At 41.3% G+C, this 15,931-nt stretch overlaps 1 protein-coding gene across 4 annotated transcripts in view; it reads left to right on the top strand.

The window, feature by feature from the left end:
* Window positions 1-15,931, top strand: part of sphkap (SPHK1 interactor, AKAP domain containing) — a 228,576-nt gene that overhangs the window by 134,031 nt on the left and 78,614 nt on the right. For all 4 annotated transcript variants that reach the window (XM_067995140.1, XM_067995137.1, XM_067995139.1 and 1 more), the window contains one exon: window positions 7,484-7,594. In XM_067995140.1, the coding sequence (XP_067851241.1) occupies window positions 7,484-7,594 (111 nt within the window). The remainder of the gene's footprint in view (window positions 1-7,483; window positions 7,595-15,931) is intronic.

Raw genomic sequence — 15,931 nt, 5'->3', positions numbered from 1 at the left:
TTTTACAACCAAAGTGGATAACCTCACATTTATCCACGTTATATGCATCTGCCATATGCTTGTCCACTCACCCAACTTGTCCAAATCACATTGGAGCCTCTTTGCATCCTCCTCACAGCTCACATTCCACCCCAGCTTTGTGTCGTCTGCAAACTTGGAAATGTTACATTTAGTTCCCTCATCCAAATCATTGATATATATTGTGAATAGCTGGGGCCCAAGCATTGATCCTTGCGGTACCCCACTAGTCACTGCCTGCCACCTGGAAAAAGACCCGTTTGTTCCTACTCTCTGTTTCCTGTCTGTCAACCAATTCTCAATCCATGCCAGTATATTCCCCCCAATCCCATGTGCTTTAATTTTGCACACTAACCTCTTGTGTGGGACCTTATCAAAAGCCTTCTGAAAATCCAAATACACCACATTCACTAGTTCTCCCCTATCTATTCTACTAGTTACCTCCTCAAAAAACTCCAGTAGATTTGTTAAGCATGATTTCCCTTTCATGCTGGCTTTGTCCACTCCCGTTAATGCCTTCCAAGTGTTCTGTTATCACATCCTTTATAATGGACTCTAGCATTTTCCCCACGACTGATATTAGGCTAACTGGTCTGTAATTCCCTGTTTTTTCTCTCCCTCCTTTTTTAAATAGTGGGGTTACATTTGCCACCTTCCAATCTGTAGGAACTGTTCCAGAGTCTATAGAATTTTGGTGGATTACCACCAATGCATCCACTATTTCCAGGGCCACTTCCTTTAGTACTCTGGGATGCAGATTATCAGGCCCTGGGGATTTGTCAGCCTTTAGCCCCATTAATTTCCCTAGCACTATTTTTTTTACTAATACTGATTTCCTTCAGTTCCTCCCTCTCACTAGACCCTTAGTTCCCTAACATTTCCGGGAGGTTATTTGTGTCCTCCTTTGTGAAGACAGAACCAAAATATGTGTTTATTTGTTCTGCCAATTCTTTGTTCCCCATTATAACTTCCCCCATTTCTGACTGTAAGGGACCTACATTTGTCTTCACTAATCTTTTTCTCTTGACATATTTATAGAAGCTTTTACAGTCAGTTTTTATGTTCCCTGCTAGTTTACTCTCATACTCTATTTTTCCCCTCTTAATCAATCTCTTTGTCCTCCTTTGCTGAATTCTAAACTGCTCCCAATCCTCAGGCTTGCTGCTTTTTCTGGCAATTTTATATGCCTCCTCTTTGGATCTAATACTATCCCTAATTTCTTTTGTAAGCCACGGTTGAGCCACCTTTCCTGTTTTATTTTTGCGCCAGACAGGAATGAATAATTGTTGTAATTCCTGCACACGTTCTTTAAATATTACCCATTGCCTATCCACTGTCATCCCTTTTAGTAAAATTCCCCAATCTATCATAGCCAACTCGCACCTCATACTTTCGTAATTTCCTTTATTTAGATTCAGGATCCTAGTTTCGGATTCGACTACTTCACTTTCCATCTTAATGAGGAATTCTATCATGTTATGGTCGCTCTTCCCTAAGGGACCCTTTCTCCTTTCTCCTTACACAATACCCAGTCTAGGATCGTCTGTTCTCTAGTTGGTTCCTCAACGTATTGGTCTAGAAATCCATCACGTACACACATCAGGAAATCCTCCCCCACAGCATTATTGCTAATTTGGTTTGACCAATCTATATGTAAATTAAAGTCTCCCATGATTATAGTTGTACCCTTCTTGCATGCGTCCCTAATTTCCTGTTTAATGCCGTCCCCTACATCTGCACTACTGTTTGGGGGCCTTTGACAACCCCCACCAACGTTTTCTGCCCCTTGGTGTTTCTTAGCTCCGCCCATACAGATTCCACATAGTGATTTTCCGAGCCAATATCCTTCCTCACTATTGCATTGATTTCCTCCTTTACTAGCAATGCCACCCCACCTCCTTTCCATTTGTGCCTGTCCTTCCTAAATATTGAATACCCCTGGATGTACAGTTCCCATCCTTGGTCACCCTGCAGCCATGTCTCCATAATCGCAACTATATCTATCTGCGCTGTTAATTCATCTACCTTATTGTGAATGCTCCGCGCAATAAGACACAATGCCTTTAGACTTGTCTTTTTAAGATTGCTAGTCATCTTAGTATTATTTTGCATTATGGTCCTATTTGTTTTTCGTCCTTGTTTTCTTTGCCTTCCACTATTGCTTCTTCCCTTTCTGTCTTTTGTTTCTATCCTTGTTTCCCCCTCCTCTGTCTCCTTGCTGAGGTTCCCATCCCCTTGCCATTCTAGTTTAAACCTTCCCCAACAGCACTAGTAAACACCCACGCGAGGACATTGGTCCCGGTCCTGCTCGGGTGTAACCCGTCCCGCTTGTACAGGTCCCACCTTCCCCAGAACTGTTCCCAATGTCCCAGGAATCTAAATCCCTCCCTCCTACACCATCCCTGCAGCCACGCATTCATCTGGTCTATTCTCCTGTTCCTATACTCACTAGCACGTGGCACCGGTAGTAATCCTGAGATCACTACCTTTGAGGTCCTGCTTTTTAATCTATCTCCTAACTCCTTAAATTGTCCTTGCAGGACCTCATCCCTTTTTTTAACCTATGTCGTTGGTACCGATATGGACCACGACTACTGGCTGTTCACCCTCCCCCTCCAGAATGCCCTGCAGCCGCTCCGTGACATCCTTGACCCTAGCACCAGGGAGGCAACATACCATCCTGGAATCACGCTTAAGGTGTTGGTTTGACGTTCCTTTATTCATTACTTTAATGGAGGGCTTTAACCCATTTATCTTAACTTTACCCTGTAAAGTCGTATTGAGATCCTAATGACTATTTTTATTTTTATATTTAAAATATCTGGAACCCTTCCAGGAAAAACATATTATTGGCTTGAAATGTAGGATTACAATAGATTGCAAAATGCCAGAAAATGGACCAAATAAAGTCTCATAAAACAAGACCTTATGTTGGAATATAAGGTCTTGTTTTAGGGTTAAAGTAAATTTCAGCACTCATACCCCCTTCAGTAATTCTAAAGCCACCACTGCTGCAAACCATTTTTGTGTGCTGTAATAAAACTGATGGACTGCTGGGTATACCTGCAGCTTACATCAAGTTACATCAAAACTACAGCACAGAAACAGGCTATTCGACCAAACTGGTCTATGCCAGCGTTTATCTCCACACAAGCCTGCTCCCTCCCTACTTCATCTAGACCTATCAGGGTACCCTTCCATTCCTTTCTCCCTCATATGCTTATCTAGCTTCCCCTTAAATGCATCTATGCTAGTCGCCTTAACTACTCTTCATGATAGCGAATTCCACATTTTAGCCACTCTCTGGGTAAAGAAGTTTCTCCTGAATCCCTATTGGATTTAGTAGTGACTATTTTAAATTTATGACCTCTAGTTTCGTCTCCCCCACAAGTGGAAACATTTTCTCCACGTCAACCCTATCAAACCTTATCATCATCTTAAAGATCTCTATCAGGTCACCCCTCAGTCTTCTCTTTTCTAGGGAAAAGAGCCCTAGCCTGTTCAGCCTTTCCTGCTAAGGATATCCTTTCAGTTCTGCTATCATCCTTGTGAATCTTTTTGCACCCTCTCCAACGCCTCCTTTCTATAATATGGAGTCCAGAACTGTGCATAATACTCCTAGGTGTGGTCTAACCATGGGTTCTATACAAGTTTAACAAAAATTCTTTCCTTTTCAATTCTATCCAGCTAGAAATGAACCCTAGTGCTTGATTTTATGGCCTTATTAACATGCGTGGCTACTTTTAGTGATTTGTGTGATTTAAGTTAAGACAAGCCTGTGCTCCACTACACTTTCCCACGCCTTGTCTTCATGCATCTTAGTCCTATATTCTGGGCTGCTAATGTGGTCAGCTTTTTGAGGGCTTTGTCAGCTTTTTCAAAAGCTAGTTTGGAAGCTTTTGCTACTTTTCCAGGTTGCCATGTTTGTACATCTGTCATAATGCTTTTACCTAAATGTAATCTTGTGAGAATTTAGGATACCTACAAAGCCCTTTCCAAGACTGTATTTTTTCATTGCCGCATTGAGGCACATGGTCAAATATTTGATGAAAAGTTGTGCGTGCATTTAAAGAAAATGGGTGCCCAGGACAGTGAATGGAATTTAGGACCAGATAGATTGGATATGATTTCTTGATATTACCTTGAGGGATTCAGAATAGTCCAGGTTTAAGTATTGTTGGGTAATGCTAATGAATGCTAATGAAATGTTTAAAGATAATGGACTTTGATTTTCTACAAATGGTCTGGAATATTGCCAGCAGTAAAAGTATGTTCATTCCGACAGTAGCGAAAAGCTACAGCTCCTGCTAAACCTGCAGTTCTTGCTCCACTGCCAATGGAAGGAAACTATTGCCATAATCAGCCAGTTTGGTGAACCTGGAATAGTTGATCCAATAACCAAATCTTCCCTGATCACATAGAAGGCAAAGACAAGTGCGGCCGTCAGCTGTGCTTAAACCCACTGTGCATACAGTAAATTCCTATGAGGAGAATAATCTATTTTACCCAAAACTGCACTCACTGATCAGAAATCCAAGGGAAAATACAAGAAAGTATATTCTGTAAAAAGAAAAACTATGAATTCTGAAAGTCTGAACGAAAATCAGCAAATTCTCGATCTATTGAGCATTGGTTAATGGCCATAAAACAGAGAGTAGGAATAAACGGGTCATTTTCGGGTTGGCAGGTTGTAACTAGTGGGGTGCCACAAGGATCAGTGCTCGAGCCTCAGCTCTTTACAACATATATCAATGACTTAGATGAGGGGACCGAGTATAATGTATCCAAGTTTGCTGACGATACAAAGATAGGTGGAAAGTAAGCAGTGAGGAGGACGCAAAGAGACTGCAAAGGGATATAGACAGGTTAAGTGAGTGGGCGAGAAGTTGGCAGATGGAGTATAATGTGGGGAAATGTGAAATTATCCACTATGGTAGGAAGAATAGAACAGCAGAATATTTTGTAAAAGGTAAGAGACTAAGAAATGTTGGTATTCAGAGGGATTGGGTGTCCTTGTACCCGAATCACAGAAAGTTAACATGCAGGTACAGCAAGCAATTAGGAAGGAAAATGGTATGTTAGCCTTTATTGCAAGGGGATTGGAGTATTAGAGTAAAGAAGTCTTGCTGCAATTATATAGGGCTCTCGTGAGACCACACCTAGAGTACTGTGTATAGTTTTGGAATCCTTACCTAGGGAAGGATATACTTGCCTTAGAGGGGGTCTAATGAAGGTTTACTAGATTGATTCCTGGGGTGAGAGGGTTGTCATATGAAGAGAAATTGAGTAGAATGGGCCTATTTTCTCTGGAGTTTAGAAAATGAGAGGTGATTTCATTGAAACATATAAAATTCTTAGAGGACTTGACAGGGTAGATGCTGAGACGCTGCTGCCCCTAACTGGAGAGTCTAGAACTAGGGGTCACAATCTCATGATAGGGGTCGGCCATTTAGGACTGAAGAAAAAATTATTCACTCAGAGGGTTGTGAATCTTTGGAATTCTTTACACTAGGGGGCGGTGGATTCTCGGTCGTTGAGTATATTCAGGACTGAGATCGATAGATTTTTGGACACTAAGGAAATCGAGGGATATGGGGATAGGGTGGGCAAGTGGAGTTGAGGTAGAAGATCAGCCATGATCTTGTGGAATGGCAGAGCAAGCTCGAGGGGCTGTAAGGCCTACCCCTGCTCCTTATGTTCTTATGCTTTTATGTTCTAGTCAGCAGATATCTGAAACCTTCCTACTATCTCCTTTGGCTCGGAGTCCATTTTTTCCTTACTCATCTGCAAAACACCTTGGCATGTTTTTCTATGTTAAAGTCACTATATAAATGCAAGTTGTTGTTGTTAGCTCCTGACTTTGTCAGCATGACAAGCGTCCTTCTGCCACTGCAATAGGACCACCAAATTTTAGCCCATATCAAGAGCAAGAAAATAAAATGGTTCACTAAAAAAGAGTTTGACTGTTCTGAAACACAAAGGAGGGAATTCTGCTCCATGTCTCCACTGTAGTGCCACTGGAGTTTCCTTGGTTGCACGGGTGGGCTCCCTGTGAGCCCGCCATGCATAAGGAATGAACCACGACCCAGGAAATAGTGTCAGGGTTGGGTGGGATACAGAGCAACAGGAGGAAGTCCCACCCCAACAGAACTCTGCCTGGAAGAGCAGAATTCCCCATAAAATGTTTTATTTTATTTGATAATACACTGCAATAGTGAGCAATGATATTTTGAATATGTAAAATTTAATTTGAACAGGCTTCTCTTTGGGTACATGTCATCACTGTCTACTGTAGCTCTGGGACTACTCTGGGTTACTCAATGGAAAGTTGAGACAAGGCACCCTAACTGGCTCCCTCACCTCTCCTGCCCCTGACTATATGTTTGTGAAAAGATTTAAATATGAACACAGAAAAGGTACAAAGCCCATTAAGCACTCCTGTTTTCTAGGGGTGGTTTCCATTACAGAATTTAGGGTTTTATATTATTTAACTTCTGTGGTGTAGCTCTTTCACTCTGCCACTCAGTGTGATTTATTAATGCCATCAGGTTGAGGCCTGCGGAATGTCCACCTGTAGGATAAAAAAAACATTATAGTGCTTGCCCTTCTTGAAATGCTAGCCATTACATCATAATACCCTTGACCCTTGATAGGGGTCAAACCCTAAACACTGCCACTATCAAAAATACTGTGTGGTAGGAATTGGTCCTCATTGCATCCATTTAATGGGCGTTAAACAGGCACAACAAGGCCCAGTTGTGCGGACCAACGTCCTGTGCACCAAGGATGTCTGAAACATGTCCAACCTGAAATTAGGTTGTGCCATTATTCAAGCATCACTGGCTACCGCCTAAAACAGGCCTTAGGTCCCTTCCATACATAACTAAGGGGCCTAATGCCTGTTTTAGGCCCCATGGAAATTGGTCTGCAATGAGTGGGGCAGGCTTCCGGCCTGCCCTGCTCAAGATCCTTCATTGGCTGCTGAGGCCTAAGCAACGGCTACCAACAAAAGATTTTTTATTTAATTTCCTAAAATGTTGCTGTGGAGCCAGGAGGTACAGGAGTGCTCCCCGAACTTCACAGTATTAGCGATGACCCCCCCCCCACCTGTTGCTACTAACCCCCCCCCCCCACCCACTCCCGTCCTGGGACTTGCCCACGGCCACTGCCGGTGAGGCAAGCAGCCCGATATTTGTGCAGGCAAAATGGGTGAGCGATGTGCGCTGGGAGACTGACGGCTGAAAAAGGGTCAGAAACAATTTCTACCCTTGTAAATTAGAAATCAATTCAGATGTTGTTAAACCTTTTTGCCCCTTTCACTGTGATTGAAATAAAAATCATGCCAATGGACAACAACCTTGAACCTTGAATGATGATATATTTATATTTTAAAAAGTACTTGCTGATGGTGAAACATGTCTGTAGATTGAACCAAAGAGATGAATTGATTTTTTTCTTTCAACAGATCCTGTGCAGTAATAGTTTATTGGACTCTGCGGAATATTGGTTGCGGAATGAGAAGAAACTCTGCCAGGTTGGGTTCCTGGAGGATAAGGCAGAAAACAGTTGCCCTACGGTATGTGTGATACAAATTTAAAGAATGATTCATACCCATCAGCTTTCAAATGGAGGGTACTAGATGGGATTTGAATGATTCTAATTCTTTGCAAATATTGACCAGGGAGAAGCTGTGAAATGACTCCTGACAATAATTTTAGTGAAAAAGTTCATGTGCGTTGAAAATTGTTTCCTAAAATTACCAACACGACCAATGTTACCCCGACTGTCACTCATCGCTATATCATTCAGTTGTATTATGCAGTTTTTGCATCACACGATGGGAAGAGGGAAATTCTGCACTCTTGTCACGTGACAGTAGGAAACAACTTTATTGAAAAGGGAAGCATTATTGGCGTTTACTCCATTTCTCTGGGGTTTCCGCAGATCTTCCACCGAAATTACACAGAAACTCAACTCTTTAGTCTATTGTCATACACAGAAACAATATTTATCATTATCTTTGTGCTGATTTCTGATGTAAGATAATTTGCATACAAAATAAAGCATGGTGAAGGGTTCTTCTGCGCATTAGGTATAGTGAAATTCTTTGTAAATTCATTTTAGCACATAGAGGAAATCTCCCCCCCCCACCCCCCAACATTTATTTAAGAGTTTTAGTGAAATAATTGCACAGGGGGAAAAAGCTTTTTTTCTACATAAAATAAATTAGATACAGGATTCTGTGTACCTCGTCTTTACCCTCAGCAATTGAAAGACTGGCTGCCACACGGATATTGATTTCTGAGAATCTGAGTTTATCCAGTACCAGTGTAAACATAGTTTATGATAATGTGATCCTGAAACACACACTAATTGTATAATATATATAAGCATGATCCTGGAAATTCCAGATCTGTTAGCTTTATATCAAAAGTATAAAACATTGTAGTGTGTTAGAAGTGAAGTAGCTCAACCATACTTAGAGAGAGTTAAACCAATGATGCCAATTCAACACAAGTCAACAAATGACCAGACAAGATAAAAATGCACTGATATTCTTCAAGGATATAACTAAATTGATGAATGATGGTAATGTGGTACATAATTTTCCAATAATAAACCAATATGTGGTTTCATAAGGCATTTCATAAGGTGCCTTCTGTCTTCATAAAAAAATCTTGTGGCTATTGTAGATTAAAGAGGACATCGCAAATTGAATAATAAATTGGTTGGAAACAAAAGGTAGGGATCAATGGTTATAGAAGTTAATTGGACAGCTCTGACCAGTAGAGAACTCCAAGGATGAGTCTGAGGACTCCTGCTATTCACTGTGTTTATAAATGATTTCCCTGAAGATACTGAAAGTAATATGGCTACATCTGCAGAGGTGTGGGAAAGCAGGAAGCTCAAATGGAAGGTATAAAATTCGAAGAGATCTACAGAGATTTAGCAAGTGGATAGCTGATTCTCAACTGGAATTTAATTTTAAGAAATGTAAGATCGTATATACCAGTAAAAAAATCAAGTACGATTACAAAATAAAGGGTATATGTTAAACAAGGTGAGAAAGAAAAGGATCTAGAAGATAATAGTTTACTAAACATTGAAAGTGTTATCACAATGTAATTGAGAGTTCCTCTACAGGCAGGCAGACAAATAAAATTATAGAGTGCATAAGACGATCACACCCAACACAAGTCCATTGAACTGTTGTGATATTCTGAAAGCTATTAGTAACAGCATGCCCAATTTTCCAGCCCTCACTCACCTGAAACCCACCAGCACTACAATACCACGGGCAGAAAATTCATGATGTTCTGTCCAGTTATGACTACCATATTATGAACATGTTCAGAGAAGGACAAGTGATTCCTGGTTACAAATTATTCAGCTCTCAAGACAGGCAATACAAACTAATCTATCCTCATTGGATAAAGAAAATTAAATTAATTGTTAAAGTACCACCAACAGGGTATCTCATCGGGACTTGGTCATGCTGCAGGTGGCAAAACTATCCAACTCACTGAGTGAAAAGTAATTGGGTGATGAACCTCTTTCACTGGATTCCCACCTCATTAATGCAATGCTGACAAAATGATGTGCGAGCGCTTAATTTAAATACTGGAATCAATTTAAATGCATGTAAATATGGCATAGAGTGATTTCCCGTCGGTTTAGGACAGGATCGTTGTTCGCATTCTGCTCATCCATCTGCTGTGATCATAAAGGTAAGCTCCATGCACAATGCTGCTCTTAAAGGGACAAAGGCTCTTTTGCATGAACTTTTTATTTTCATTTTTCAGTGCCTTTTTACTACTGTACTTTGGGCAAAAGGTTTTGTTTTTCTTTTTTCTTTTCTTTTGTTTCAGAACAGGTAAAAAGCATTTAGGTGGAAACGAAAATAGTCAAATAGGAAATCAGATTGAGCAGCTTGAAATCAGTTGTTCAGGAAGCATTTGACAGAACAGGAAGAGCAGAAAAAGAAAAGGGGTGTGAAAAGTAGCTCCTACAATACAAACTCAGGGAGGAACAAGGCATCCAACTGCAAGCTACAAAGTCCTGTGGTGATTGCCAAGTCAAATTAAAATGAATGATTGGGTGCATTTTATACATAGTGGGGAAAATTTTCATCTTCACCACTTGGGTGGTAATCTGGCAAATGAAAATTGAACAGGTTCTACAACGGGCGTGTTCCAAGAGACTATCGCCCATGCAGTAAAAACAAAAATTTACCTCAGTATTTCATGGTTGATGTGATACAAGAAGGCTTGCCAGGGTGATCAGCAGGCAACATAGCTGGACAGTCTTCATCTACCGTTATGCCACCGACCACAACTGGAGCTCCTGATACATCTATCTGGCAATGATGACGGGAACTGTAAACTTGTAAACTTCAGTCAGTACAGAGCCAGGGATAATGGCTTCTCACACTGAGTGAGGAATGTCCATAGTATAAACACTGTCCTTTCTAGAATACCTACTTAAAACCTTTTATAGCTTTAATTATGGCTCTTAGCTTAGAAGGTTTTTATGACTTGATTACCTGGGAACTTTCAAGGTTTGAACTAGCTTCGCTTTACAGAAGTTTATATGTGAAAAAATTCAGGGGATTTACACATATTAAAGAGAGTGCAGTACACAAATCCAAATGGCAGCCATTCATCTCCACAGGATAGTTGAAAATTCTTTTATCTATCTTAGTTTGGGCGTGCTTTCTAACTTTAGAACTCTAATATCTGATGAAGGGAGACCAGGGCAGTTGATCTGTTGTATGCTTTTAAGTACTCCAATAAAAATATATCATGTAGTCGATGTCCCTACCTGAAAGAAGATATGCCAAGGTGATCATCAGCCAGGAGACCCAGAGTGCTGATTTATGGTGATAGTGCTATGGAGCAGCAAAATATGTGTCAGCTGTGGCTTAGTGGTAGCACTGTCGCCTCTGAGTCAGGAGGTTGTAGACTTAAGTACCATTCCGGAGACTTGAGCATATAATCTAGGCTGACACTTCAGTGCAGTACTGAGGGAGTGCTGCACTGTCGGAGGTGCCACCTTTCTGTTGGAGGTGCCACCTTTTGGATGAGATGTTAAATTGAGGTCCCATCTGCCCTCTCAGGTGGACGTAAAAGATCCCATGGCACTATTCTAAGATGAGCTGGGGAGTTCTCCTGGTGTCCTGGTCAACACTTCTCCCTCAACAAACATCTAAAACATAGTCTGGTCATTATCCCATTGCTGTTTGTGGGAGCTTGCTGGGTGCAAATTGGCTGCCGTGTTTCCTACATTGCAACAGTAACTACACTTCAAAAATACTTCTTTGGTTGTAAAGCTCTTTGCGATGTCCTGAAGTCGTGAAAGGCGCTATATAAATGCACGTCTTTCTTTCCTTTTCAAAGTATTACCCTCCTTGCAACTATTTGCACTATACTGTGATTGACAGCTGTTTTTAATTGTGAAGGATGCTCCTCAGATCTTCCTATGTCCATTTGAATGACATTCCTTAGTCCATTATTTTAACGGAGACTGTAACCCATTTTAAATGTGTGAAGGTGAAACAGCGACTTACTTGTACTTCTTTCAATTTAGTATACTGTATTCGCTGCTCACAATCCAGTTTCCTCTACATTGGGGAGACCAAACACAGATTGGGTGATCGCTTTGCTGAACACCTCCGCTCAGTCTGTAAGCGTGACCCTGACCTGCCGGTCACTTGCCATTTTAATTCTCCGTCCCACTCCCATTCTGACCTCTCTGTCCTCGGCCTCCTACACTGTTCTAATGAAGCTCAAAGGAAGCTTGAGGAACAGCACCTCATCTTTCGATTAGGCACTTTACAACCTTCTGGACTCAACAATGATTTCAATATCTTCAGATCATAACCACTGCTCCCCCTATTTTTCGGACAGCGAGTGCTGCTAGTGGTTCTAATGTTGCCATTTACACCTCCTCTAGACCCATCTTTTGTTTATTTCCTTGTCCCATTACCACCCTCTTTGCCTTACATCATCATCCCTTTTGTCATTTAATCACTCATGCTCTCCACCCCATCAGAGACCTTCCCTTTTGTTCTTTCCACCCCTCCCCTTACCCCCCCCCCCACTTTCCCTGGCTCTGTATTTGCTTAAAAACTGTTTAATCTTTAACTTCTTCCAGTTCTGACGAAGGGTCATCGACCTGAAACGTTAACTCTGTTTCTTTCTCCACAGATGCTGCCTGACTTGTTGAGTATTTCCAGCATTTTCTGTTTTTATTTCAGATTTTCAGCATTCACAGTATTTTGCTTTTGATTTATTTTAAATGTGTTCATTTCACACCTAAAGTAACTGACACAACTATTTCATACAAATGCTAATATCACAAACCGTAATCTCCAGGCTGTATGCATAAATTAATTTCACTGACTTTCTTTTAAGCCACAAGCTGACATAATTAGAAAAACTGTCCTATTTGATCCAATGAACATGTTGAGGTATGTTCAGCATTTAATGGCTAATTCAATTAACATGATCATAGAACATTTCAGCCCCATCACTAATTTTCTACAGCAATAGTGCATGAAAAACCAGACCTACTTTGTATTAATGACTATGGTAATGTTTTGACATAAACCTTTCCCTCATCTGCAGATGAACCAAACCAACAATTTACTATCCTTAATAGCCCAGAATTTGCTGTCAAAATAATGGTGAGGCTAACTGCATTCACCATTATTTATGCACAAATCGCACAGCAACTTCAGGCAAGGACAGAAGCACGGTTAAATGTGAAGTTCCAGAAGTTGCTGTCTGAAATGCGCCGGTCCGCTGTTAGCTTCTCAAAAACAGCATCTCGCTGTCTGACTCACCATTCAAATGCATTGAACGGTGTGAAGTTCCTGTATTTGCATGGTAGATACGAACTAAACTCGCCACGAAAGTGAGGGCTTGTCCGTTTCTAATGGCGTAATAAGTCCCTTTCTAATGGCGTAATAAGTCTTAATTACAACCAAACAGCCTCTCTGGCACTGAAAATTAATTATTACAAGTGCGGAGTCTCATTCCTTCATGTTTATATGTTGCTGGGTTTTTTTTTAAATTGAAATTACATTTTGTTTTTATTTTTTCTTTCTGTCACTTTTTTCTCTCTCTCTTAATCCAATTTTTCTTTCCCTCTCCTTATTTCACTTTCTGTACCTGATTTGACAATGAATTCACTATTCTAACTTACACTTCCTGATTCACACTCAGTGCTGTTCATTTCACAGTCCTTCAATCTGATTGGTTAAGGGGAAACACAGTTGTTTGCCCTGTGGAGGGCCTTTTCCATCTCCCATGTACAGCAACTTCCACTGCAAAGTCTCATGGAAATTAACCGGAAAGGGCAAGTCTAATGAACGGCGTTCACTGGTACAGTATATTCTGGCCCAATATGTAATTATTCTGTGCCTGTATTCCACATGTAGGCAGTGATGTTGCGACTCTAGCCCAACTATCTATTGGGTAGATAGTAATTGTACTGGAGGCAGAGGGGGCCTAACTGGTGGGTGATGTCATCTTCCCAGTCACATCATCTCTTCTGATGTTGGTATGGGGAATATGGTACAATAAATACCTCACCCCCATCTCTGCTGAGATTGTTTAATAACATTAAAACAGTCAGTTAGTATAGCAATGTAATGGCTTCTTTAATCAGTTCATTCTGGAACAGTCCTCTCTGGGTATGGTAACCAGTATCAAGAGGAGACCCTGGAGTTTTTTTTGTATGCTTGCACCCATCATGGGGCCCTTAAGTGTTCAATTGAAGATATTTAAGTACAAGACAAATCAGAGGGAACCAGGATCAGTTGTTCCAAAGCAACTCTAAGAAATAAAAACAGAAAATTGTTTTATAAAAAATTATCCTGCTTCAACACAATGCATATTATCCACTAACTTGATAGTTTTTTGATGAGGTAACAGAGAGGGTAGATGAAGGCAATGCAGTTGATGTGGTGTGTATGGATTTTCAAAAGGCGTTTGATAAAGTGCCACATAGTAGGCTTGTCATCAAGTTTGAAGCCCGGGAAATACAGGGGGCAACAGCAGCATGGATACAAAATTGGTTAAGTAACAGGAAGCAGAGAGTAGTGGTGAACGGTTGTTTTTCGGACTGGAGGGAGATGTACAGTGGTGTTCCCCAGGGGTTGGTGCAGGGACCACTGCTTTTCTTGATATATATTAATGACTTGGACTTGGGCATACAGGGCATAATTTCAAAATTTCCATATTACACAAAAATTGGAAGTGTAGTGAACAGCGAGAAGGATAGTGATAGACTTCAAGAGAACATAGACAGGCTGGTAAAATGGCGGACACATGGCAGATGAAATTTAACGCAGAAAAATGCGAAGTGATACGTTTCATTACGAAGAACGAGGAGAGGCAATATAAACTAGAGGACACAATTCTAAAAGATCTGGGGTATATGTGCACAAATCGTTGAAGGTGGCAGGACAGGTTGAAAAAGCGGCTAAAAAAGCATACGGGATAGAATCATAGAAGTTACAACATGGAAACAGGCCCTTCGGCCCAACATGTCCATGTCGCCCAGTTTATACCACTAAGCTAGTCCCAATTGCCTGCACTTGGCCCATATCCCTCGATACCCATCTTCCCCATGTAACTGTCCAAATGCTTTTTAAAAGACAAAATTGTACCCGCCTCTACTACTGCCTCTGGCAGCTCGTTCCAGACACTCACCACCCTTTGAGTGAAAAAATTGCCCCTCTGGATCCTTTTGTATCTCTCCCCTCTCACCTTAAATCTGTGCCCCCTCGTTATAGACTCCCCTACCTTTGGGAAAAGATTTTGACTATCGACCTTATCTATGCCCCTCATTATTTTATAGACTTCTATAAGATCACCCCTTAACCTCCTACTCTCCAGGGAATAAAGTCCCAGTCTGTCTAACCTCTCCCTGTAAGTCAAACCATCAAGTCCCGGTAGCATCCTAGTAAATCTTTTCTGCACTCTTTCTAGTTTAATAATATCCTTTCTATAATAGGGTGACCAGAACTGTACACAGTACTCCAAGTGTGGCCTCACCAATGCCCTGTACAACTTCAACAAGACATCCCAACTCCTGCATTCAATGTTCTGACCAATGAAACCAAGCATGCTGAATGCCTTCTTCACCACCCTATCCACCTGTGACTCCACTTTCAAGGAGCTATGAATCTGTACTCCTAGATCTCTTTGTTCTATAACTCTCCCCAACGCCCTACCATTAACGGAGTAGGTCCTGGCCCGATTCGATCTACCAAAATGCATCACCTCACATTTATCTAAATTAAACTCCATCTGCCATTCATCGGCCCACTGGCCCAATTTATCAAGATCCCGTTGCAATCCTAGATAACCTTCTTCACTGTCCACAATGCCACCAATCTTGGTGTCATCTGCAAACTTACTAACCATGCCTCCTAAATTCTCATCCAAATCATTAATATAAATAACAAATAACAGCGGACCCAGCACCGATCCCTGAGGCACACCGCTGGACACAGGCATCCAGTTTGAAAAACAACCCTCGACAACCACCCTCTGTCTTCTGTCGTCAAGCCAATTTTGTATCCAATTGGCTACCTCACCTTGGATCCCATGAGATTTAACCTTATGTAACAACCTACCATGCGGTACCTTGTCAAATGCTTTGCTGAAGTCCATGTAGACCACGTCTACTGCACAGCCCTCATCTATCTTCTTGGTTACCCCTTCAAAAAACTCAATCAAATTCGTGAGACATGATTTTCCTCTCACAAAACCATGCTGACTGTTCCTAATTAGTCCCTGCCTCTCCAAATGCCTGTAGATTCTGTCCCTCAGAATACCCTCTAACAACTTACCCACTACAGATGTCAGGCTCACTGGTCTGTAGTTCCCAGGCTTTTCCCTGC

Source organism: Heptranchias perlo, chromosome 13 (genome assembly GCF_035084215.1).
Source record: "Heptranchias perlo isolate sHepPer1 chromosome 13, sHepPer1.hap1, whole genome shotgun sequence".
Lineage (NCBI taxonomy): Eukaryota > Metazoa > Chordata > Chondrichthyes > Hexanchiformes > Hexanchidae > Heptranchias > Heptranchias perlo.
This window is presented reverse-complemented; position numbering and strand designations above follow the sequence as displayed.